At 42.8% G+C, this 25,904-nt stretch overlaps 1 protein-coding gene across 2 annotated transcripts; it reads left to right on the top strand.

The window, feature by feature from the left end:
• The first annotated feature begins 2,515 nt into the window (after window positions 1–2,515).
• Window positions 2,516–24,857, top strand: CCT8 (chaperonin containing TCP1 subunit 8). Of its 2 annotated transcripts, XM_073617093.1 has the most exons (16): window positions 2,516–2,701; window positions 5,496–5,586; window positions 7,135–7,214; window positions 9,024–9,173; window positions 10,187–10,367; window positions 10,456–10,517; window positions 10,760–10,897; window positions 13,508–13,686; window positions 13,768–13,834; window positions 15,311–15,398; window positions 15,541–15,656; window positions 19,770–19,841; window positions 20,304–20,468; window positions 20,717–20,836; window positions 22,295–22,387; window positions 24,633–24,857. In XM_073617093.1, exons 1-15 carry the CDS (start codon window positions 2,642–2,644, stop codon window positions 22,385–22,387), a joined length of 1,662 nt encoding a protein of 553 aa, XP_073473194.1. In that variant the 5' UTR covers window positions 2,516–2,641; the 3' UTR covers window positions 24,633–24,857. The 2 variants fall into 2 exon arrangements, with proteins under 2 accessions (XP_073473194.1, XP_073473195.1); XM_073617094.1 differs by lacking the exon at window positions 22,295–22,387 and having other exon boundaries at window positions 2,517–2,701.
• Window positions 24,858–25,904: the final 1,047 nt, after the last annotated feature.

Genomic DNA, 25,904 nt, shown 5'->3' with positions numbered 1-25,904 from the left:
ACGCCGGACACATAAAATACTATGGTGGGTATAGGCGGGGGGGGGTGTGTTTTTTGAAGCACGTGATTAGAGCCAGAGGCTCTAATAGGCTTCAAATTAGGGTGGGCTCAGGGCGCAGAGAACTGCGTCCCCATCCCACCCTGTTGTGTGGCATAGCAAATAAATTTTCGCTATTTTCACACTAATGTTCCTCCCTGCCAATCAGCAGGCAGGCCGGTGAGACCTGTCTCCCAATCCTATTGGATGCCCAATGCCTTGGTGGAAGAGGAGACCAGTGGACACAGGAGCTGCAGCCGCCGCTTCCCGAGGAGAGTCGCCGAGAAAGAGACGAGAGCCGCTGAGGAGGAGAGCCCTGTCACTCCAGGAGAGAAGTGGTAAGTGCTGCCGGACTGGCCGCGTGCGGGGGGGGGGGTTAGTGAAGTGACAGTGGAGCCTGGCTGCATTTGACGAGCACAAGTGGCTGTGTTTGATTGGCACAGTGAGGCTGCAATTGATGGGGAGGTTCAGTATTTTTTAGTTTGTTTGTGGCTCCCCAAAAATTTTGAGCACCAGCTGCCACTGTATATATATATATATATATATATACAGTATATCTCCCTCTCTCTCTATAGATATATACAGTATATATTTCCCTCTCTCTATAGATATATATATATCTCCCTCTCTCTCTCTATATATATATATATATACAGTATATCTCCCTCTCTCTCTATATATACTGTATATCTCCCTCTCTATAGATATATATATATATATACAGTATATATTTCCCTCTGTCTATAGATACAGTATATATCTCCCTCTCTCTCTATATATATATACAGTATATCCTTCTCTTTCTCCCTATATACCGTATATATCTCACTCTCCCTATATAGATATATATACAGTATATGTCTCCCTCTCCCTATAGACAGGTAGATAGATAGATATACAGTATATATCTCCCTCTCTCTATATATATACAGTATATATCTCCCTCTCTCTATATATATATACAGTATATATCTCCCTCTCTCTATATATATATACAGTATATATCTCCCTCTCTCTCTATATATATAAAGTATATCTCCCTCTCTCTCTCTCTCTATATATATATATATATAAAGTATCTCTCTCTACAGTATATCTCTCTATCCCTCTATATATATAAAGTATATCTCCCTCTCTCTCTATATATATATATATAAAGTATCTCTCTCTCTCTACAGTATATCTCTCTCTCCCTCTATATATATACAGTATATATCTCCCTCTCTCTCTATATACAGTATATCTCTCCCTCTCTCTATAGATATATATAAAGTATATCTCTCCCTCTCTCTATGGATATATTTACAGTATATCTCCCCCTCTCTCTATATATATATATACAGTATATCTCCCTCTCTCTCTATATATACTGTATATCTCCCTCTCTATAGATATATATATATATATACAGTATATATTTCCCTCTGTCTATAGATACAGTATATATCTCCCTCTCTCTCTATATATATATACAGTATATCCTTCTCTTTCTCCCTATATACCGTATATATCTCACTCTCCCTATATAGATATATATACAGTATATGTCTCCCTCTCCCTATAGACAGGTAGATAGATAGATATACAGTATATATCTCCCTCTCTCTATATATATACAGTATATATCTCCCTCTCTCTATATATATATACAGTATATATCTCCCTCTCTCTATATATATATACAGTATATATCTCCCTCTCTCTCTATATATATAAAGTATATCTCCCTCTCTCTCTCTCTCTATATATATATATATATAAAGTATCTCTCTCTACAGTATATCTCTCTATCCCTCTATATATATAAAGTATATCTCCCTCTCTCTCTATATATATATATATAAAGTATCTCTCTCTCTCTACAGTATATCTCTCTCTCCCTCTATATATATACAGTATATATCTCCCTCTCTCTCTATATACAGTATATCTCTCCCTCTCTCTATAGATATATATAAAGTATATCTCTCCCTCTCTCTATGGATATATTTACAGTATATCTCCCCCTCTCTCTATAGATATATATACAGTATATCTCTCCCTCTCTCTATAGATATATATACAGTATATCTCTCCCTCTCTCTATGGATATATTTACAGTATATCTCTCCCTCTCTCTATGGATATATATATACAGTATATCTCTCCCTCTCTCTATAGATATATATACAGTATATCTCTCCCTCTCTCTATGGATATATTTACAGTATATCTCCCCCTCTCTCTATAGATATATATACAGTATATCTCTCCCTCTCTCTATGGATATATTTACAGTATATCTCCCCCTCTCTCTATAGATATATATACAGTATATCTCTCCCTCTCTCTATGGATATAGATCTTCTCTCAGAGTCTTTGTAGTGCTGATCTCACGCCCAGAGTGAGCACGCTATTTTCAGTGTACAGGACGTATAGCCGCGCCCCGATCAGATCGATCTGATTCGCTCTTCCCTCCTTTGCTCCCGCTGTACAGGCCTCTCAGTAGCTCTCCGGATAGATTAGTCGTGCCTGTGTCGCAGAGCATTGTGGTCCTCCGCCTGTCTCCTCGCCGGTGTCGTGTGCCGAGTCTTGTCTCTTCTCCCCGTACACCGGAGCCGCACACATGGCGATGCACGTCCCCAAGGCCCCGGGCTTTGCCCAGATGCTGAAGGAAGGAGCCAAGGTGAGAGAAGTGGGGGGATGTAGAGAGGGAGAGCGGCACATGGAAGGTTCCAGAACACGAGGCCTTCCTCCATACTGGGCTGTCACATGGAGCAGAGGAGGGGGACACAGCACAGGACTATGAGGGGGGAGAGTACAGTGTACAGGGGGTGTATGGAGGGCTCTACTCATATCACAGGCCTGAGGTTTACCGTTCATCACCATGGTTACATCATCCGGGGATCTCCTCACCAGTGTATGGATGGGATGACACCACATGGATGGATGGAGGGGGCTCCACATTAAAGCTCATCCCAAAACTTCTTTCTTTTCATATAAGTGAGGGCCAGCTTGCATTTTTTTTATTTTTGTTGTGTCATCTGTGTCCCATTGGGGAGATGTCTCTTCACTTCCTGTCCCATAACCAAAACCGGAAGTGAGTAGAAATCCCTCCAAAAGTCAGGGAATCCAAGTGTGTCACCAGAACTGGTGTCCCCATTGGAAGATTTCCCCTCTATTCCTGTTCTGGTGGCAACCCAAAAAATGAAGGATTTTCTTATAATAAAGGTAAACATGACAGAGAGAGAGAGAGAGCGTGATTATCCCTGACAGGGAGATAGTAAGAAAATTTCTTTACACAACTAAGAAAAACATTTTTTACCCCCCCCCCCATGACCAGGCCATTTTTTAACTGACAGTTGCACGGTCATGTATTGTTGCACATTACACTTCTTTCAGACTGGTGCCGCCCGTGTGTTATCGCTCGTTTTGGCGGCAATTTTCAGCCACTAGCGGGATGCTTTTAACCCCTAAGAAGGGGTTAAAACCGCCTGTGTTGCTGCGCTTCCTAATCGCTTTTCAGGTGCTCTGGAAGCGCTGCCCATTCATTGTAATGGGCAGGGTGTTTTAGGGGCGATGTATACAGAGCTCCCAAACTGCCCCAAAGATGCAGCTTGCAGGACTTTTCCTAACATCCTGCAAGCGCCCCGCCCCCAGTGTGAAGCACTCAGCCTATCACATTCGGGCGCCATAGGAGGCAGTTTACAGGCGCTGTTTCTAGCACTAAAATGCCTGAAAACTGCCTCCAGTGTAAAAGGGGTCTTAATAAAAGTTGCCATTGTTTTTCCCCACAAATAGAGATTTCTTTTGGTGGTATTTGATCATCTCTGCAGTTTTAATTTTTTGCGCTATAAACAAAAACGACAATTTTGAAAAAAAACAAACAGTTTTTTACTTTCGGCTATAATACATATCCAGTAAAAAAAAAAAAAAAAAATCATCAATTTAGGCCAATATTCTACATATTTTTGCTTAAAAATCCCAATAAGCGCCTATTGATTGGTTTACGCAAATGTTACAGATTCTACAAACCATGGGATACATACTGGAATAGTTTTTTTAATAATAGTAATAGGAGGGCGATCAGCAACTTATAGCGGGACTGCGATATTGCAGCGGACAATCTGACATTAACTGACACTTTGTGGGGACCAGTGACACTAATACAATGATTAGTGCAAAAAATATGCACTGGCTGGGAAGGGGTTAACCGCTTCACCCCGGTAGATGTTATATGACGTCATTTACTTTGAATGGAGATATCTGGATGATGGGTGCAGCTTCAGGCACCATTCATATACCTTCTTTTTTTTTTTTTTTTTTTTTTTTTTTCAGTTGGCGATTCCCTCACATGTAAAAGCCATTTTAGTGGCTGTTTAGTCGCTCGATTGTTTTTACAGGCAGCATTAGGGTGGCGCCCCTTCCGCCGCCCTCCAGTATCTCCCGTGCAATCAAGGATCCGGGGAATGAATCGGCCGGTGTCGGCGGTTTACCATAGAGCTGGACATGGACCAGATGGTCCCCGGCCATCTCTATGGTGCTCAGAGGCCACAAGCGACATCATGTAAATGTAATGTAGATGCAAACCCTGCCATTATTTATTTATTTTTTTTATTTTTTTGCTGGAAAGCCTGAGATTGATTTTTTTTTTTTTTTTTCCAGCATAGAGGTGAGATATGGGGACTTATAGACCACAGATCTCTCCATAAAGAGGACCTGTCATGCCCTATTTCTATTATATTTGCATTCCTTGTAATAGGTATAAAAGGGATCAGCAAAAAAAAAAAAAAAAAAAATGCAAGGGAAACTTTTCAAAGATGCGGCCACAGGTTAATCACATTATCTTTTTGACCATGCGATTTCCCTGTGGTTCCCGCACACACACACTGTGATTTTACATGCGTGAAGGTGCCATTCAGAATGAATGCCAGCCCCACGTTTTTTCGTAGAGCAGTCCATTTTCACTGTAGGTGCGGAAATCGCTGCGATATCCATACCCAGAAGTGTGAGCTTGGCCTTAAACCCCCAAACCCCCCCCCCCCCCGCTCTCTCTCCTTGAGCCTGTCCACATCTCTGTAAGCCCTGTTTGTACACAGAGAGCACAGCACCTTTTAAGCGTCTCTGTTACACTTAGGGTTGGGGGGCAGTCAACCCCCCCCAACCACTTTCCCTTAAGCTGCAAAGGCAGCAGACAGGGGTGTACACATGGCAAGAAATAAACCACAACTGAGTGCAATGTATATGGTTGTACTGTGGCCTTTTATGGGGTTAAAAGAGGAGGTGAGGAGGCAACATAACACCTCCTCACCACCTGTCAAACCCCCCCCTCTGAAAAGCTTAGTGTTTACTACACTTTAGGCATCCAAGTAATGAGGGGAAGCTTCAATTGTAGTGGATGGTACTTACTGGTATAGTCCCACGCTGGACAATGTTTGCATATAATGCATGTGGTTTAACCCTTGTGTATTTATTTGCAGCACTATTCTGGCTTAGAAGAAGCTGTGTTTAGAAACATCCAGGCTTGTAAGGAACTTGCCCAGACCACTCGCACTGCATATGGACCTAATGGTAAGTCTGTTCCCTGTGGAATCTGTCAGTGTTGTGAACACAGTAAATTGTTGGTAAACTAAATTCATACTTTACTTCTCTTGACCTCATAATAAGCTGTTTCTTTTAAGGAAAACTACACTTTTATGAAGATAAACCCTAGCCATCCCTCTAACCCATTCGAAAGTAGAACCCTCCCTTTTGTGTTTACATTCCTTTTCTTTACAGCCATGGCCTCCACTATTATTTACAGTATTGACTTGAATAGAGCCATATTCCTATGGTGGATACACTAGCTCAGCACCCAAGAGCATTTTGGCACTAAAGCCAATTACACATGGGCCAAATATCAGGCGGCATCAGCTGTTTCAATAGAAACCGTCTGACATTCGGCCGTTGTGTACGGCAGCTGGTCCGACAAGCTAGCCCTGAAGGTGCATGACTGAAAAAGGTATGCAGATCGGCATTTGATCTGTATACCTTTTTCAGTCATGTACCTTCACTCTCAGCCATTGGCCATTGTGTTCTTGGGGGGGGGGGGGCATCCTGTCAGAACACAATACCTCAGCAAGGGGAGGAATAGCTGTTCTAACATAGCATTGTTAGTACAGCAGCTCCTCCTGAGCGCTACAGTTTTTATTTATTCATTTTTTCCTTCAGCCTGCTGGGTTGAACGAAAAATAAACAAGTGTGCAATAGGCTTAAAAGAGAAGTATTTTTTATTTTTTTGGGGGAATCATACTTAGCTTGGTGAATGCAGCATTGGTCCAACCGATGCTTCTGCACTGAAAACCGAGCGTTCGAACACTGCCCATCGCTCAGTTTTCACAGTCCGTGAGCAGTAGAGCAGCTCTCTGCTCTTCGCCCTACTTTTTTCATTGGAGCGATGAGCTGTGGAGGGGTGGAGCGGGCTGTCTCATACTCTCAGCGGCTGGCTGAGGGGCTGAGACGGGTGTCAGTCCAGGCATCTGGTGGATCCAGACTCCCATTGTCGGGATGATGCGGTGCCTGGACTGATATCCGTGACGTCGGCTCTGCTGGAAACGGGTCACAGGAGTGCAAAACAAATTGCACTCCTGTGATCCATAGGAGAAGCCCAGCCAAACAAGCTCAGGCTGGACTTCACCTTTAAGGCTGTGAACACTAAAGGAGCCTCCCGCTGTCAGGAAAGGTAAGTAAACTCCGGGGTAGGAGAAGGTTCCAGCTTTAATTAAAAGCTCATTCCACCTTTCTGACTATTTTTTTCATGCTACATTCATATTCAGGCTGGGTTCACACTATTGTGAATTGGATGCGGCCAATTCGCAATAGCAGGAGTTTTTGAATGGCTCTCTATGGAGCCGATTCACATATCTCCGGTGCAAATTTGCACAGGAGCCCTGTGCGTCTTTTGGTCCATTTTCAGGTCTAAATTCAGCCAAAAATTCTGTCTGAAATCGGACCTGAAATGGTGAACCAGGATGCACTGGACCCCTGCTGGGAACCACATGCGGGGATAGCGTGAACCCAGCCTTAGGATGTAACATGATTATACCTTGTCTTAACAGTCCTGTTATCTCTTTGTTTCAGGGATGAACAAAATGGTTATCAATCACCTGGAGAAGCTTTTTGTTACTAATGATGCAGCCACCATTCTTAGGGAGCTGGAGGTTAGTGGGCATCACAAACTTTGTGTTTTTATTAGCAGAAGTAAAGTACAAGTTCATAATACTGTTCGTTTGGTGAGCCCTGAGCTAAGTGATTACATGACTACTAATCGGTCAGCTCTTGGTCCGTTAGGTGCAAAGAACAGCGACTCTCACTGCATCCAGCTATTCTCCACCTCTCACTAGAGCGCCAGGCAGCCAGATGGATCCTGGCGCTATTGTCAGGATCCATGCAGTTTTTTTTTTTTTTTTTTTTTTGTTTTTTTTTTGCATTATAATAAAAAAAAAAAAAAAAGTCTGACAATTTTGGGAAAAAAAAACCTTTTTACTTTCTGCTATTAAATATATGCAATAAAAAAAAATGTAAATCTAATCTCTTCATATATTTAGGCCAATATGTATTCTGCTACAAAAAAAAATCCAAATAATCGTGTGTGTGTGTTTGTAATGGCGGCGATCAGCGATTTATAGCGTGACTGCATTATTGACATTCTGACCCTTTTTTTTTTTTTTTTAAGAACCAGTGACACTAGTACAGTGATCAGTGCTAAAAATATGCACGGTCACTTTACTAATGACACTGGCTGGGAGGGGGGTTAAACATCAGGGGCGATCAAAGGTTTAAATGTGTGCCTAGCCAGTGTTTGCGATTGAACGTAATTCTGCCTTGTTTACATAGGCAGAGCTCAGTTCCGAGTCTCTGCCTGCCAATCTGCTGGTGCCGGTGGATGTTGAGTGTCCAGCACCCGCAGATCAGCTTCTGCTTTGAATAATTACGGCAGAAGCAGCGCGCCCCCTGCAGGTGTGAGTGCAGGGTTGTGTGTGTGTGTGTGTGTGTGTGTGTGTGTGTATATATACAGGGTTTTTTTTTCTCAGAGAATAGGTGCAGGAACTCCCCCTATGTCTTGCGTCTTTGTGTCTCCGCCCACTACCCACCTCTGAGCACTCACCCTTGGTTCCGTCCCTACCCACCTCCCAGTACGGCCCCTTTTAGAGAATAAAGAGTCAGGTATCATTTTGTAGTGCTAAGTTATTTGTATTGAATTTGGTAATAACAAGAAATTCAATAAAATAGACCCCCTGCCCCCCAATCCCCCCCCATCCCCCCCCCCCCCCCGCAGCCGGCAGCAATAGATCTCCCCCAGCAACAATAGACCCTCAGCAGAAACTACAGATCTCTCAGCAGCCAGCATCAATAGGCTCTCTGGCAGCCAGGAACAGTAGACCCATTCCTAAGCAGTAGATCCCTTCCAGCAACTATTGACCCCCCCAGTAACAAAAGATTCTCTCCAGAAACAATAGATATCCCAGTAGCCAACACCAGTAGACCCTCCATCATACCCCAGCACCCTATTCAGTGCTGCAGGAGCAGGAACTGCATTCCCGTGTCCCCCCCCCCCTAAAAAAAAAAAGCCCTGACCTTAATACCGAACACTTTTACCCCTGAAAAAAAAAAAAGATTATCTATCTATCTATCTATCTATCTATCTATCTATCTATCTATCTATCTATCTATCTATCTATCTATCTATCTATCTATCTATCTATCTATCTATCTATCTATCTATCTATTTATCGATATATAATCTCTATCAGGTTGCAAACAAGCTGGTGTGTTTTTATTTTTTTTATTATTTTTTGTGCAGAAGAGACAGCATGCTCCCCTGTAATAAGGAGTCTACTCACAAATGTTTCTTTTCAGTTTAGTCCCATTTTAAGTAGTCAGGCTGAGCACCATCCTAAATATATAGAAACTTTAAGTAAGGAGCAGTTATCTCAAAGTGTTTCTGTAACTTTAATTTTGTATTGTAGGTTCAGCACCCGGCTGCAAGGATGGTTGTAATGGCATCCCATATGCAGGAGCAGGAAGTTGGTGACGGCACTAATTTCGTACTGGTGTTTGCTGGTGCGCTGCTTGAGTTGGCCGAGGAGCTTCTCCGGATGGGCCTATCTGTATCTGAGGTCAGGATCAGTCTGTTGTACAGCATGCTAGCATTTTGTGTTTTATATTCTTCTTCGTTCTTCCTTTTTTTTTTTTTTTTTTTTTTTCTTTTTCATTTTTAAGTCATACAAAAATAAATAGAAATATTACATATCTCCAGCCTCCAGACCATTGATGAGCCTTGAAGATAAAGGGCAGAGTAGCTTACATGGAAACTCCAGAGTAATATGACAATAGGCATGAGGTTCGAGAGAAAAGAAAAAAAAAAAAAAAAGTCAAGATTAGAATTAAACGATATAGACTTTGAACATCTAAATCCCCAAAAAATAAAACTATGAAAGAAATTACCGCTCCCATGTTCACACCAAAAAAGGGTCTCAAAAGTTCACACCTGGTTCACGAACGATCAGGTGCAGCAACATCAACTGCCCTGACTCCTGAGTTTTGGTCCGCCTGGACAAGCCACTTAAATGCAGGGTCTGCGAGGGCCAACAACTCTATATCCAGACTAGAAGACGCTGTGGCAGAATCAGTATAGGTACTCCAGGCTGCCCAAGTGGAATCAAATTTTGCTTGGGTACCCTTACAGGTAGCCAGCCATTCCTCTGCCTCCATAATCTCCCGCACCCTCTCAACCCATTCGAGCTCACTTGGAATACGCGGGCTCTTCCAGTGTATTGGTATGAGGCATTTTGCAGCATTGAGAAGGTGAGGGAGAGCACTCTGTTTATAGCGGGGAATAGGGGGAACATGAAGCAGGAGGCGTTTTGGTGAATCGGGGAGATTGATTCCTAGACCATCTGATACATGCCTATGGACCATGGACCAAAAGGGCATTAGCAGTGGACAATCCCATCATATGTGCAGGAATGTTCCCTTCTGGCCAAGGCCCCTCCAACATAAATCGAGGTCAAGGGATAGGTTTCTGTATGACATCTCTTGATGCAATGTGAACTGTGAATTCTTGTTGCTCTGGTAATCTGCTTGTTAACTTCAGTACATGCTTCCTTCATACTTTCCTTCGTACATATAGGTGATTGAAGGCTATGAAAAGGCTTCCAAGAAAGCTCTGGAGATCCTCTCAGATCTGGTCTGTAGCTCTGCCAAGAACCTCCATGATGTTGATGAAGTGGCCTCCCTCTTACAGACATCTATTATGAGCAAACAGTATGGCAATGAGGGCTTCCTGTCTAAGCTCATAGCTCAGGCGTGTGGTAAGATTGAATCTTCTTTCAATGGTTGAACTAGCTAATGTCATTTTAAATGTATACTCTTTTTGACTTCAATTTCTTGTCTGTACAGTTTCTGTCCTCCCTGAATCTGGTAACTTTAACGTTGATAACATCCGAGTCTGCAAAATCTTGGTAAGTTATCATTTTCTGTTTTGCAGCACCAAGTTAATTTGGAATAATAGCTGCATACAGACATGGATATATTCATATAGAATTCTGTAGCAGCCCGCTATATAATGAGGCTCAGAAAATTTAAATCCCACTTGTAATTGCTATTAGTCACATCAGCTGTCTGGCTTATCCGCTTCTTTATGTTGCGGTCAACAGGGATGTGTTAGATAATTGTGTTTCTCTGATTTGATCTATTTTTTCAGGGGTCTGGTATCTGTTCTTCCTCTGTGCTGCATGGTATGGTTTTCAAGAAAGAAACAGAAGGAGATGTCACATCAGTTAAAGATGCTAAAATTGCAGTGTACTCCTGTCCCTTGGATACCACGGTCACAGAAACAAAGGTAATGCTTTTTTATCTCACTCTCTGTATTACCCATGCTATATAACCAGTCCTGTGCCACCAGCAGTAATCACACTGGACAGGTTAACGCCTTCCCTCTGGCTGTAATATATATTCTCAAAACTTTGGGTGGGTTATTTCCCTTTCTTTTCTTTGTTTTGTTGGAGCAATGTCTGGGTGGCCTCCCAATCTTCCTTCTGATAAAAAAATAAATAAAGATAGATAGATATATACACACACAGTGGGGACGGAAAGTATTCAGACCCCCTTAAATTTTTCATTCTGTTATATTGCAGCCATTTGCTAAAATCATTTAAGTTCATTTTTTTTCCCTCATTAATGTACACACAGCACCCCATATTGACAGAAAAACACAGAATTGTTGACATTTTTGCAGATTTATTAAAAAAGAAAAACTGAAATATCACATGGTCCTAAGTATTCAGACCCTTTGCCGTGACACTCATATATTTAACTCAGGTGCTGTCCATTTCTTCTGATCATCCTTGAGATGGTTCTACAACTTCATTTGAGTCCAGCTGTGTTTGATTATACTGATTGGACTTGATTAGGAAAGCCACACACCTGTCTATATAAGAACGTATAGCTCACAGTGCATGTCAGAGCAAATGAGAATCATGAGGTCAAAGGAACTGCCTGAAGAGCTCAGAGACAGAATTGTGGCAAGGCACAGATCTGGCCAAGGTTAAAAAAAAAAATTCTGCTGCACTTAAGGTTCCTAAGAGCACAGTGGCCTCCATAATCCTTAAATGGAAGAGGTTTGGGATGACCAGAACCCTTCCTAGAGCTGGCCGTCCGGCCAAACTGAGCTATCGGGGGAGAAGAGCCTTGGTGAGAGAGGTAAAGAAGAACCCAATGATCACTGTGGCTGAGCTCCAGAGATGGAGATGGAAGAAAGTTGTAGAAAGTCAACCATCACTGCAGCCCTCCACCAGTCGGGGCTTTACGGAAGCCTCTCCTCAGTGCAAGACACATGAAAGCCTGCATGGAGTTTGCTAAAAGAAACACCTGGAGGACTCCAAGATGGTGAGAAAAAAAGATTCTCTGGTCTGATGAGACCAAGATAGAACTTTTTGGCCTTAATTCTAAGCGGTATGTGTGAAGAAAACCAGGCACTGCTCATCACCTGTCCAATACAGTTCCAACAGTGAAGCATGGTGGTGGCAGCATCATGCTGTGGGGGTGTTTTTCAGCTGCAGGGACAGGACGACTGGTTGCAATCGAGGGAAAGATGAATGTGGCCAAGTACAGGGATATCCTGGACGAAAACCTCCAGAGTGCTCAGGACCTCAGACTGGGCTGAAGGTTTTTTTTTTTTTTTTACAACTGAAGTGGGCCGAAGGTTTACCTTCCAACAAGACAATGACCCTAAGCACACAGCTAAAATAATAAAGGAGTGGCTTCACAACAACTCTGTGACTGTTCTTGAATGGCCCAGCCAGAGCCCTGACTTAAACCCAATTGAGCATCTCTGGAGAGACCTAAAAATGGCTGTCCACCAACGTTGGCATGGTTGGTTGTTGGTGCCAGATAGACTGGCCTGAGCATTTCAAAAACTGCTGATCTACTGGGATTTTTACATACAACCATCTTTCGGGTTTACGGAGAATGGCCTGAAAAAGAGAAAATATCCAGTGCAATTGTGTGAACAAAAATGCCTTGTTGATGCCAGAGGAGAATGGGCAAGACTGGTTTGAGATGATAGAAAGGCAACAGTAACTCAAATAATCACTCGTTACAACCAAGGTATGCAGAATACCATCTCTGAACACACAACACATTGAACCTTGAAGCAGATGGGCTACAGCAGCAGAAGACCACACCGGTTGTGCTGCAGCTGCCCCCTAGAGCTCTTCTTTTACTTACCTGAACTCAATCGTTCCAGCGACGAGCACAGCCCATCAGCTCCAGCTGCTGCCTCGGGTCCTCATTGGATAGATTGATAATAGCAGGAGCCATTTGCGCCCGCTGCTGTCAATCAAATCCAGTGACACGGGGGTGGGGCCAAGTCCTGTTGTCTGTGTCAATGGATGCAGCAGCAGGACTCTAACATGCCCGCACAGGTACCCCCTACGGAAAGCGGCCCTCCGTGAGGGCACCAAATGAAAAAGGGTGGCTTGGAGTGCCGCCGGGGGACCCCAGAAAAGGAGGACCGGGGGCTGCTCTGTGCAAAAGCCTTGCACAGAGCAGGTAAATATAACCTGTTTGTAAAGTTTTTTTTATTTATTTATTTTTTTTGTCTTTGTTATTTAAAAAAAAAAAAAAAATCGCTTTAATATCACTTTAAGGCATGGGTGCTCAATCTAAGGCCCTCCAGCTGTTGGGGGAGTCCCATCAGACATTACAACCAAGTGACAGTTACAAGCATGATGGGACTTGTAGTTCTGCAACAGCTGGAGGGCCACAGGTTGAACACCCATGCTTAAGGGTTTTGTTTTTTTTTTTTAACTCTAACACTAAAAGGTCAATCTGTCTTTTATGATAGAATTCCCAGATGACGTTTTGAAAAAAATGACCTCCCCCTTTTAATATTGCAGCCATTTCTGGTGATCCCTTCTAATCTGTAAGGTTATTTCGTTATCCATAACAGGGAACTGTACTGATAAACAACGCAAAGGAACTGACGGATTTCAGCCAAGGGGAGGAGAATATGATGGAGGATAGTGTGAAGGCAATCGCTGCTACTGGAGCTAATATTATAGTGACTGGTGGCAAGGTGGCAGACATGGCGCTGCACTATGCAAACAAGTACAACCTCATGGTAGTTAGGTAAGAGCTGTTGCATTTGATTTGGCTTTAGTTTTTGGTTACTTCTTATTTACTAACTTTAGTGTTTTCATGACTTTATAGGCTGAACTCTAAATGGGACCTGAGACGATTGTGTAAAACGGTTTGTGCCACAGCCTTGCCCAGACTAGTAAGTATCAGATTTATAAGTGCAAAATACAATATGGTTGGGTATTGCCTTGTTCATGAGTCAAACTAAATTACCTGTGCATAATGATGATATCACGTCGGGTGACATATGTGTATATTCCTACCTTTTTTATTGGCAACAAATATCTGGATATTATTTTCCATGCAGGTATTTGAATGTTACCACTGTTCAGCTTAAATTGTTACTAAAGCCACAACAGTAAAATCAGTCTGTATATGCAGTAAAGCATGCTTGCTATACTCACTGTGGAATCTAAGGGGTGAGACCTCTGCATTGTGTAAAAAGGCTGTTTGATCCTGTCTTCTCTGATCTTCCCCTTCTCCCACTGTCCCCAATCTATCTCCTGATAAGACAGCGGCTAGGGGGACAAGCTGCACATGCTCAGTTTAGTGTGTATTGATGGAGGGTTTGTTTTTGTTTTGTTTTTTGGGGAGGGTGCACAGGGCCAATCGGCCCTGTCCAGACAGAAGGTCAGGGGTCTTGCAGCCTCTTAGGACAGTCAGAGTAGAATGACAATTCCTCCCACAAGCTTTAACCAGACACTGATAGAAGTCACAACTGCTCTATACTGCTAAGAAAAGGTATTTGGCAGTTTATATTTACTAAAACCAATGCATTTCCATTTTCTGTGTTCTGTATGAGACCAGATATAGTGAATGCAGGCTCCTGGGTTCAGTAACTCTTTAAGCCTGGGTTCACACTAGTGCGATATCTTGACATCGCATGTGATTCGCACCCTCACCGCAGGTGCCGATCACAATGCAATGTCTGAGCAATGCTAGTTCAGCCATACAGTTGTATGGCTGACCTCGCATTGGATTCGCACAGAAAAAAGGTGCAGGGTGTTCTCACCTTTGTGATCCGATTACTGTGCGAGTTCGCACTGCGATCTGTGAACCGATCTGGGGGTGTCATTAACAATGTATTGACTCCTGCAACGCGGTTCGCAGAAGGCAGTGTGAACTGCCTGCGGGAGAGGAGCGATGTGAGAACCAGCGCTGTAATCGGGCTGGTTCCCACATTGCACTAGTCTGAACCTAGGCTTAGTGTCTGCCCACATTCACACACTGGTGACATTTGCCATGTAGTGAGCTTTGAATGGAACCATGTGAGCTGCCCTACTTAACCAGCCAGAGCATAGACCACACTGGAAAATGTACACTGACCTATTGGTGCATTCCGTGTGCTTAAATCGTATGCATTGCCTGATTAGGAAATATTTTGCATGTTTATGAGAAATCCTAAGGGAGGCAGTACAGTTATTTTGAATGTGTAAGGGTGGTGGAGGTTTTAATGAAAGGGCAGAGGAGGGAAATATCTCTTCTTTTGGGGCAAGACATGCTTTTTTTTTTTTTCCCCAAGAAGCACAAAGTAGTGACTTCAAATACATTTTTTTTTGTCAGGAATATTCCTTCATGATCTGATGTTTCATCCTAATGGGTTTTCTTTCTGCAGATGGCACCTACTCCAGAAGAGCTAGGACATTGTGACAGTGTGTACTTGTCTGAACTTGGGGACACACAAGTTGTTGTATTTAAACATGGTATGTGTCTTGAAACAAAGTTTGTTTTGCAGTTATGTCTGGAGACTCGTACACTATAATTTATTTATGAACGTGAAATTTTAAATCTTGTGTGTTCTTTTAAAGGTGGTCTTGTATGTTGCATATGCTTTTGTTTTATTAGAAAAAGAAGATGGGGTAGTTGCAACCATTGTTGTGCGGGGTTCCACTGACAACCTGATGGATGATGTGGAGCGTGCTGTGGATGATGCTGTCAACACTTTCAAAGTGCTCACAAGAGTAAGTATGAACTTTTTTTTATTTTTATTTGCGGAACGTTTTATTGCTCCACCTAAATGTTATGTATAAATGGAACCTGGCATAAAAATTATGGGTGCTGCTTATGTCAGTGAGTTGGTCATGGAGACAAGCTCAGGGTGATAACCTGGAGCCTGTACCCTTATAGCCCCTTCACATAAGACGTTACTTTAGCCCTCATTCACACTGAATGCGGCTTTAACTTAAGATTGTAGGAAAGCTGCAGGTCAGTGCGACTTCAGGTGCAACTTGGCTGCCATTTGTGCGACTTCATTCACAGATGTCTATGCAAGTAGCACGTGAAATTGCAAAACAATTGTGCAAGGAATTTTTTTTTCAAATCCGTGCGGCACCGTAAAGTCAGAGTTGCATCGATTTGAACAGTTATATTGCAGACAATTGGGTGTGACTTGTCATGTGATTTGGACCAAATCTTATGACAAATTGCACTGGTGTGAACGGGGGCTTAATGTTTGGAGTTATTTTGTGTTAAGGCAGCCTGCTCCTTTTGAATGGCACTGATAGTGCACTGTTACACAAGGAAAATGACACATACCTTTTTCCTAAAGCAACAAACGGTGCTGCAATGTGGAAAGTGTGGCACGCTACTGTAATTGTGCATTCAGGTGCTTTTCAAAATGAATGATACTGCACCATGGTATGAGTGTGGCCATAATTTGCAGTAAATGCACATTTTTCTACAACATATTAAAGTGGTTCTAAAGGCTCAAGCTTTTTTCCCCTGATGCATTCTTTGTGTTAAGGTGAAAAACCTTCTGGGTCCCCCTCTGGTTTGCACAAAAGTTATAGTGTCTACAAACTATGGTGTGTGTGTGTATATGCTGGAATTTTTTTTTTTTTTTTTTTTTATGCTAGCAATGACTTATAGCGGGACTATGGCCAACAATCAGACACTGAGACTTTGTGGGAACCAGTGACACTAATATAGTGATCAGTGCTAAGAAATATACACTGTCACTGTACTAATGATGTTGACTGGGAAGGGGTTGAACATCTAGGGCGTCAAAGGGGTTAACTGTGTGCCTAGCTAGTGTTTTTGTATTTTACTTTTTGGTGCTTTTAGTAAGGGATGTGTTGGATTTTATTCCCTGCTTTACAGGGAAACCAAATCCAGCACATCCCTGCTGACAGGACGCACCTCTGCGTTGTTTACATATGCAGAGCTCCGTCCAGTGGGTCTCCTCACCCATCAGCTGGTGCCAGCGGGCATCCATTGACTAATCACAGCAGAAGCCGCACGTGCCCTCTACCTGGAAGTGCAGAACAGTGTGTGTGTAAGGGGTGCAACGGATCAAAAAACTCACTGATCGGATCGTTCCTCACATCAGATTTTTCGGATCAGCAAAAAAAAAAAAAAAGACAAGTCAAATCTTGTTACACCCACCGGAGTTTTAGATTTCAGAGTTATTTTCAACACAAAACGGAGCTTACATGCTTAAAGAGGAGTTCCACCCCAGGTCCAGTAAAAAAAAAAAATAAAAGTCAGCAGCTACAAATACTGCAGCTGCTGACTTTTAATTGGACACTTACCTGTCCCAGGGTCCAGCGATGCGGGGGATCGAAGCCCCGCTCGTCTCCCCCTCCGTTCAGCGGCGCCGGCATTGCAACTGTGGGCGCAGGGCTGTGGCTTCACAGCCTGGCACCCACTGCGCATACCCGAGCGGTGCCGCGCGCCGTGATTGGCCGCTCAGTCACCTGGGACCTGTAATGGGTCCCAGATGATTGACAGGAGGGAGGGAGCAGAGCTGAGCCCTTCCTGTGCCGAGGGGGAAGTGATGTCGCAAGCCCAGGCACTGGAAGAGGCAGACTACGAGGGACCACCTAGCAACAGGCATTTAGAGGTAAGTAAAAAAAAAAAAAAAAAATATCCAAATGTTTTTTTGTAGGGTTGTCCCGATACCACTTTTTTAAGACCGAGTACAAGTACCGATACTTTTTTTTTTCAAGTACTCACCGATACCGATTTACTGATACTTATTTTAATGTCACGTGACAGTGTTTTTTGGGGTTTTTTTTTTTTTTAACAATTTTTTGTTTTTCTATAATGCTTTCTTTTTTTTCTTTTTTTTTAGGGAGGGAGGGGGTGGATGGTGTCTGTGTGTTTTTTATTTAAATTTTTATTATTTTTTACAATAATTTTTTTTATTACTTATTGCAATACTTTTTTTTTTTTTTTAATCAGCCCTGTTGGGGGGGCTTTGTAAGATATCAGGGGTCTTAATAGATCCCTGAAATCTCCCCCTTGAGACAGAGAAAGAGACCGAGGATAGAGATTCCCCAGTCCCTTTCTCTGCAGCCTCGGCTGCACTGAAAATGAATGGAGAGAAGACAGCGGCTCCTCTCCATTCATAAACTGAGACATCGTAATCACAGGAGGTTACAATGTTTCAGTTATGTGAATGGACAGAGTCAGTGATCACTGACTCTGTTCATACATCAAAGGAAGGAGGATGACATGGAGAGGGACAGCAGAATGGAGGGGAACACGGAGGAAAACTGGAGGGGGACAGCAGCAGAAAGGAGGGGGACAGCAGCAGGACGGCGGGCGACACGGAGGAAGAAAGAAGGGGGACAGCAGAACGGCAGGGGACAAGGAGGAAGAAAGGAGGGGGACAGCAGAATGGTGGGGGACTCGGAGGAAGAAAGGAGGGGGACAGCAGAACGGCGGGGGACAGCAGAACGGAGGGGGATGCGGAGGAAGAAAGGAGTGGGACAGCAGAACGGAGGGGGCATGGAGGGGGACTGGAGGAGGATGTGGTGACAGTCAGAGGTGATCGTGTGGGGGGAGTTACAAGCACAGATCACCACTGTATAGATTTCACTAAAGCAGCTGAAAGGGGGGGAGAAGTTTGTAGCTCCCCCACTCACCGATCACCGTTGACTTTCCAGGTATCGGGTGAAGTATCGGGAGCATTGTTGTACTTGTACTCGGGCAAATGCTTGGTATCTGTGCCGATACTAGTATCGGTATCGGGACAACCCTAATTTTTCATGTAGTTTTTTTTTTTTTTTTGGGTGGAACCCCACTTTAAATACAGTATTTGTAAATCCGACGGACTGTTTAGATGTTAAATTTTAAAAGCCGCAGCAAACCTGCTGACATTACATGGTTGCTAATGTGACAAAACACCTCTGATTTTCACATTTAACTAAATGTTAAATGTGAAAATCAGAGGTGTTGTCACATTAGCAACCCCATATAAGATCAGCAGGTTTGCTGCTGCTTTTAAAATTTAACATCTAAACAGTCCGTCGGATTTACAAACACTGTATTTAAGCATATAAGCTCCATTTTGTGTTGAAAATAACTCTGAAATCTAAAACTCCGGTGGGTGTAACAAGATTTCCGCTTCTCACTCTATCATTACTGTGCAGGACTGTGGGGTGTAGCAAGATGGCGACGAAACATCACCTTCTGACGAGACTGTGGCCACCGCCGGGTGTACCAAGATGGCCGCAGCTCCGGAGCTAGGCCGAAGCCGCGGCCTTTCCTATGGCCGAGTCAGCGGAGCGCTCCGCTGATTGCGTGGTGTGCTGATCCGAACAGGTTGACCCGTTCAGATCATGGATCGGTGACAATCCGTTGCACCACAGATAGATAGATCGATCTATCTGTGATTCTGCACAGAGCGGCCACCCTGCTATAGGGCAGTGAGCAAGTGGTTAAGGAAAACAAGGTCTGGCAACACGCCACATCTATGCACGCTAAATTCAATGTACGTGGTGTGTTTCGACACCTTAGTATTTATTATGCCTAATAATGAGTCATTTTTGTGTAAACTAATTCACGGCTACACAAAACTGAATGATTTGACTTTACACTTCTGAAGTGTGAACACAGACTATTCATAGTGTGATCGAGCCATAAATATACAGACTGTGTGACATTTTTTTACCTGAAGTTCACAAATTCCACTTCTTGTAACGTTATTTACAACTCTGGCAGTTGTTTCCCTGGCTTTAATTATTTCCATTGAGTTCTTTTTTTAGCTGTGGTGAAGTATGTTACTTAAACTTGGTGAATGTTGCTCCCTTTTTTAGAACCTCCAATTTTAATTGCGTTTATTTTTTTAGGATAAGCGACTTGTACCTGGCGGCGGAGCAACAGAAATTGAGCTGGCAAAACAAATTACGTCATATGGAGAGGTAATTGTGTACACCAATATATTTTGTTGGCAAAATACGTCCTGCACAGGTTCACTTTAAGCCCCCGTTCACACCGGTGTGTGACTTGTCATGCGATTTGATAGTTACAAAGCGCATGCCTAGTTGCACCCCATTGCCGACAATGGAACCGTATTATATCGCCATGATTCATGTTGCAGTGATTATGAAAAAGGTTCCGGCACTACTTTTTGCTGATTTCACTGCGACTTGCATAGACTTCTGTTAAATGAAGTTGCAAGCCGCAATGAAATCGGGAGTGCACATCACACTGATGTGTACAGGGGCTCAATGCTGCAAAATAACAAGATCCTTGTTTATGACTATTTTGGTTATACTGAGATGTGATTCTAGTACACTTAGACTAACTTTACTGGACCTGCAATCTAGTAACCGACTTGGTTTTTAAGACTTGGTTTTCACCAAAGATGTTTCCTCTTGCAGACTTGCCCAGGACTCGACCAATATGCAATTAAGAAGTTTGCAGAGGCACTGGAGTCTATACCGAGAGCTTTGGCTGAGAACTCTGGAGTGAGAGCCAATGAAGTACTCTCCAAGTTGTACGCCACACACCAAGAAGGGAACAAAAACATTGGCTTTGATATAGAGGTAAGGGTATAGAGCACTCTTATAGTTGGGCGCCCTATACATGAGTGCCAGGTCCATAGAACTCCATTTCAGAAACCTCCATCCTTCATGGGCTTTCTGTATATATATACAAGGAGCCTAGAGACGCTGGGACCTGTGTAATTATTCACTGTCGTTACTTGTATTTGATGTTTATAACGTTTGCAATAAAATATGTATTTGTGATCGTGCTGATTTACAACTTGTGACAACTGTTTTGTGATCTTCAGGCTGAAAGCGCTGCCGTGAAAGACATGCTGGAGAGTAATGTCCTTGATACTTACCTGGGGAAACATTGGGGAATTAAGTTGGCTATAAACGCAGCTGTCACTGTACTCCGAGTAGACCAAGTAAGTGGTAAAAAAAAGTAACATGCCATAGCAACAATATTCATGTGGTTTTTTTTTTTTTCTTGTTTTGTTTTTTTTTTTTATCCAACATGTACATTTTTTCATTCCCATACAGTGGTAAAATATTTCCAGTTTCTTGCATGGCATTGCTATGTCGAGTCTTTCTGTAGTATATGACAAAGTCAAAGTCAGGGGAAAGTAGGATTACTGCCTGCTTCTTTTTTTTTTTTTTGCTTATTGTTGTAAGTTGGTATAAAACCTGGTCAGGAGATGAATTGTTACTTAGTCATGCTATCATCATCCATTAGTGTAATAAGTGCCCGTAAAAACTCCTCCTTTTACTTTTTATGTTCTTAACTTTAATTTTTTTTTCCCCCTAAGTATAGGCACACTTTAATGTGTGCCTTAGCAATGAAAAACATGTTAAGCGTATGTCTGCAATATATGCACACTTTCCCATGTTCTGTTTTTAAAAGCTGCAAATATGGAAATACCTGTTGTACTGCCAGAAATCCAGTGAGCTCCAAACTGTAGTCTGCTGACAATGCTACCTCTGGTGCACTGAAATCCTTAGCAGTGTGGCCATCCCTACCTGAGTTCTTCACTTTTGGACTACAGAACATCCCTTTTATGTTATGGGGTATGTGGCAATAAATGCGAACCCCCTCCCCCCGTGGTGAACATACTTAAACATAGCTAAAAAAAAAAAAAAAAGACTCAATGGAAATAATTGAGGCCAGGGAAACAACTGCCAGAGTTGTAAATAACGTTAAATGAAGTGGAATTTAAGCACTTCTGGTAGAAAAAAAAAAGTTCACTATTTCAATCAGTGGTTAGTGGCCATGCTGTTTAAGTAAAATAAAGTCACTGTACCAAGGAGCAGCAAACACCTTTGTTCCTGCTTCTTATTGGTCATAAGGTACAGAGCCATTCTGATTGGCTCTGTGCATTCAGTGTTTGATCTGCGCTATCTAATTGTGTGTGAGAATGAGCCTGGTGCACACACCCCCACTGTATGTTTATAAACCTTATGTTGGTATAGCAGATTTCTTGTCTGGCCAATGAACTACACTGGCCAGTGGTTATCGTTAAAGATGCACACTTTTGGGTTTCCTTAGATCACATCACGCTCAGGTGTGAGTGCAGGCCAAGACATCCCAAAAGCTTACATCTTTTAATAATCTAAGTTATCCAATAAGGGGACTCTCTTCACTCCAAACGTTCTTCATTGATAGATGGCGAACGTGGTACAATACTATTGCTGATATCACAACCTATATTTTGATATTTTTCTTTTGCCACATAATGTGATAGATATGTAATGTCTTTTCATAATCTTAATCATGATGTTGAGAATAATGAACAGGAGAAACTGATTTCACTGGACTCTGATGGGGAACATGCTGCTTTTTGTTTTTTATTTATTTTGTTCATGCTGAATTGTTTAAAACCTTGTAGATTATAATGGCTAAAGCGGCCGGTGGACCAAAAACCCCAAAGCAGCAAGGACACTGGGATAAAGATGACTGGCAGGATGAACCAGATAATTAGGTGCTATTGTGGTGCAATGCACGGAGTGCACACTGCATGGAAACTCTTCACTACTAACCGCCTGGTGTTCAGTGTGTGTGATAACTTTGTGCTACTAAAACTGCAGTAGGATAACACAATGCAGAAATCATTTATCAGCCACTGGCTTTAAAATCTGTGCAGGGACTTTAGTATGAACGTAAATCTTAAGACTGCACAACTGTGTCACTTTAAGCACTGCATGACCTTTCCAGAACTTACTGCCACAGAATCTAACATGGGTATAGAAATGTGCTTTTAAAGTGTAACTCTAGCCAAAAGCTTTGAATAGAGTGGAGAAGAGTTGGAACATTTGTCACATCTTGTGGAGGCTATTTTCATCATTTTCTGTCCCTTTTTAATCATGTCACTGGGACAGGAAGTGAGCAAAAATCTGCATTGGGGCCACATATGGCAATAAAAACTGACAGATTCCAAATCTGTGCTCTATCCAGAGATACTTGTTAAAGAAACATATGACTGTAATTTTCAAATCTCATTGGCCTCCACTGTAATATAACCTAAAAAGATCTTTTATGGTGTGTTTTTAATGATTTGAGCCTAATGACTCCCCAACAATACTTGTGGCTCTGTGGTTTCAGAAGAAACTGCTCTAGGTGTTAAGTAACCGATTAGTTGTTTTAATAAATTCAAATTAGTTTAAATTGCAACAGAATTGGGAGGTAGTGTTGGTTGGTGGTCTTAAAGAGGAAGTAAACCCTGGTGGGGTTTTTCTTCCTCCCTGCAAAGTAAAGGCATAGTGTGCATCGCATACTAGCACATTATGTGACACTTCCTGCAAACAAAGCCTGCGTCATCCCCGCTGCAGGCCGCATCCATCTTCGCCCGTCTTCCTACCGGGGCCGTGCACTCCGGCTCTGAGACTGGCTGGAGCCGTGTGACATCACTCCTGCGCATGCACGAGGGAGCCGCCGGTGACACCACACTTGGCTGAAGAAACTGCACGGGTTGCCGTTCCTTCAGAGAGCATGCGCTGATGACATCATCGGCACAGTAAATATCTCCTGAACGGCGCACGTTTAGGAGATATTTACAGTACCTATAGGCAAGCCTAGAATAAGGCTTACCTATAGGTACAACTTCCACAGAGAGGTTTACAACCACTTTAAGAAATGGTGATCTGGTTTACATAACCCAGCTATTATGTTTAACCTTCAGTGTATGGTTCCTACAATTTCCTGGGTATCGGCAACACAGCAGAAAGAAAAAGATTTTGTTTAGCAGTATGAACAGATGACATTTTTGGCTTAGTTAAAAGGTATAGGGCATAGCTTTTGCCAGTTTTTTATATAAAAGGTTTGGGTGTGATTTGTTCCTTTTTATTTTTTTGTTCATTTATCAGTTCCAATATGAAATCAGAACAGTTAAAAAATAGGATGGGGCATATATACAGAGCTGCCGTTAGAAATCATAGGGCCCCTTACAGCACCTGTGGTGTAGTTAAGCTGGACTTTGGTGAACTATCAGGGGTCTAAACAAACCCTTGATTTCTCACTTTTGAGACAGAGGTTGAGAACATAGAATTCTCAATCCCTTTCTCTGCAGCATCAGTCGCACTTCAGAATGAATGAACACAAGAGGCTTGCTGTTCGTTAATAAACTGAAGCATAGAATACAGTTTGCTATGGTTCAGTCATGAATGAACACAGGCGCAATCGGTACTAATCACTCAGTGTGTTCAGGAAATGATGGGGCTGGTAAACATGACATTTACTGCCCCCTCCTCTGCTCTCTACACTGACACCTCCCTGTGTCGCACAAAGGGGGATTGGAGCTTCAGGGAGGGGGAGGTAGGATCATTGGGGGTAATGGGGGGAGGAATTGATGGAACTGATCCTCCTGTGACTCCCCTGCAGCAGCTGAAAGCCAGCAGGAGGGATAGGAGGAGAAGTCAGCTGCACTGCTGGGTGGGGGAGGGGGGGGGCGTATCCACAGGGGATTTGGTTCCAGTAATTTTTCCCTTCCCGCAGCTCCAGTGAACTGCCTGCATCCTGAATTGAATAGGCATCCTGTTGAAATTATAGGGTTGTACAGAAGGGCTAGTGGTAACCCCTATAAGTGGCCCTGCATATATAGCATACCTGTCTAATAGAAAATGTATTATATTTGTCTTAGCTCATTGGCAATGTTATTTTGGTGATTAACAGTGATAAAAAAAAAGCTTTGAAATTAAATATATTCGTTTTTGTTTCTTCCCTTCTATTAGATTATTATGGCAAAACCTGCAGGTGGTCCAAAAGCACCAGCAGGTAGAAAGGACTGGGACGATGACCAGGATGACTGAACCCCCTCCGTATTTATCTGTGCTTTTCTCCTAGCTCTTATGGACTTGTCTTACCAGTGCGTTTCATACTTGGCTGCAGCTGCCCCTTGAGATTTTGTTCACTTAAGTTAAAATACTGTACAATAAAGTTCCAACTCACTCTACAAATGTTTATATGACTTTTTTTCTTGTGTTTTTCCTTTTCTCAGCTTTTCACGAACCAATCTGCCTATATGGTCAGTTTGAAATAGGAAAACGGGGGTCTGTCAGGATTTCATGCAGAGAGAACAGGATACTTTTCTAAATAAAAAATGATACAACAGACATATCAGACAAATGAAATGGGGTACATACACTTTAAATATTATAATACTAATATTTTATAATATTTAAACATTGGATTTTCATGTAAAACTCAGCTGCGGCTCGCCTCTGCCTTCTGAGCCTCTTTTTTTTATTCGGTGACCACCTTCATCTATTAAAGTGAAACTAAAGTCTGATATTAAAAAATCAGGTAAGAGAAGCTGAAGGGCCGCCGATAAGGGGGTACAGGCAGCCCTCCTATACAGGGCCAAGGTCCGCAGAGAGGCTCGAGAGGGCGGCTGTACATAAAGATTGCCACTAATCCCCCTTTTTAATAGAAGATTTTCCTGTATTGTGGTTCACATCCTCCCGGCCCACATAGTAAACTAGCAGATCCCAGGTGATGTCATGAGGGAGGGACTAATGAGAGAACCTCCAATACGCATTGGCTAAGGAGACGACAGTAGGTGGTGTGTGCAGCCTATAGCTTACATGCTGCACTGCCTCCTCAGCCAATGGGTGCACAGGGAGTGCTGTCCATCACATGCATTAAATCTTCATCTTACAGTCTTCTTGTCCTGGTGCGGGATGGAGCGGCTCCAAATGGAGTTCCTGAGCAGCCTGTAATGATCCTCTCGGTTGTGAGAGCTAAGGATTTGACTTTTGGTTGTGGCATGGCCCCATTGACATGAATGCCCACGTTTTGCATTGCCGTAACACAAACCAACGCAGCTGCGGCACATCTGAGAGGCCTCTCCAAGCTGTATTTGGGGCACTACTTCATCCACTGATACCAACGATGGGGTATGATCCCCACCCCACCACTGACTGCAGTGAAGGAGAACAATTCCTCCTAATGACACCAAAGATGGGGCACGCTTTCTTCCAATGATTGGACAAAATTCCTCGTAA

Source organism: Aquarana catesbeiana, linkage group LG02, assembly GCF_042186555.1.
Source record: "Aquarana catesbeiana isolate 2022-GZ linkage group LG02, ASM4218655v1, whole genome shotgun sequence".
In the NCBI taxonomy this organism is placed as follows: domain Eukaryota; kingdom Metazoa; phylum Chordata; class Amphibia; order Anura; family Ranidae; genus Aquarana; species Aquarana catesbeiana.
The sequence above is the reverse complement of the archived record's forward strand: the minus strand, read 5'-3'. Positions and strand labels throughout refer to the sequence as shown.